The sequence below is a fragment of the Octopus bimaculoides genome, chromosome 27 (genome assembly GCF_001194135.2).
Source record: "Octopus bimaculoides isolate UCB-OBI-ISO-001 chromosome 27, ASM119413v2, whole genome shotgun sequence".
Lineage (NCBI taxonomy): Eukaryota > Metazoa > Mollusca > Cephalopoda > Octopoda > Octopodidae > Octopus > Octopus bimaculoides.
The window spans coordinates 17,028,831-17,029,902 of NC_069007.1; the positions used below are offsets into that span (position 1 = coordinate 17,028,831).

The 1,072-nt window shown below is 34.8% G+C and overlaps 1 protein-coding gene across 1 annotated transcript in view; it reads right to left on the bottom strand.

Moving 5' to 3' along the window:
- Nucleotides 1-448: 448 nt before the first annotated feature.
- Nucleotides 449-1,072, bottom strand: part of LOC106882050 (uncharacterized) — a 2,764-nt gene continuing 2,140 nt past the window's right edge. Inside the window, exon 4 of the mRNA XM_052977144.1 lies at nt 449-662. Within this exon, the coding sequence (XP_052833104.1) occupies nt 625-662 (38 nt within the window). The 3' untranslated portion in view covers nt 449-624. The remainder of the gene's footprint in view (nt 663-1,072) is intronic.

A 1,072-nucleotide genomic window follows, 5' to 3' on the forward strand; every position in this document is an offset into this window, starting at 1 on the left:
AAATGGTTTGTAGCCTAAAGAGCTATAAATAGGAGCCCTGACTTCATCCCCTACCTGCATATTCAATTCCATGATGGACTCATTACTACCTCTGTCCATGGCTTTCTTAGTTCTCATCCATTCAGTTACTTGGATTTTTTTTCTTTTTTCTTTTTTCTTCATGGATTACCAAACATGAAATGTTGATTTTAATTTAGATCATTTTAAAACAGAAGGTTTGTTGTCATAGAATCAGGGGCAGGTTGGTATCTAAAGGGTTAAGAATTGTATTTAATACCACTTTTCGCTCAATAAACACTCACAACGCCTGGTCTGGGAATCGAAACCCCGAGTCCGCTGCCCTAACCACTGGGCCATAGCGCCTCCACAACCTCTTGTACATACACACAAGAAAGCACACAGATTTCTCACATTTAAACAAATTAAGAAAGCAAAAACCTGGCAGGACTTCATTTATGATTTTATTTTTGTAAATTCATAATATTCCATCGACGAACATCAGTTGTTCTCCTTAGACATTCCCTTACATGGCAGAGGTGATCAATGTCTTCACATATCCCTTATATGGTGGATTACCAATTGAAGAGACTGTAGAATATTTATTTTTGTTTTTCGTTTGTCATCTTAGATATAAATGTATGGCAGGATTTTTTTCCAGTGAACTGTTGGCACGAAAACAAAAAAAAAAAAAAGTGTAGCTCTTAATGAAATATTCAAAATTGAAATATTATATTATAAATTAACACAATCTACTTAGATTTATTGAATGTTGACACTTCTCATTTTCTATTCTGGTATGTCATGGAGTGAGGAGGGAGTATTGATGTAATTGTTAAAACGGCTAGAAATAGCAACCAAATATCTTGTGTGTGTGTGTGTGTGTGTGTGTGTATATATATGCAGACATACATGCATATACGCACATACACATATATGTGTGTGTATACACATACTGTGTATATATTATAATCTTTAAACTCTTTTAAATTGTTTCAGTCATTTGACTGAGGCCATGCTGGAGTACTACCTTTAGTCGAACAAATCAACCCCAGGACTTATTCTTTGTAAGCCT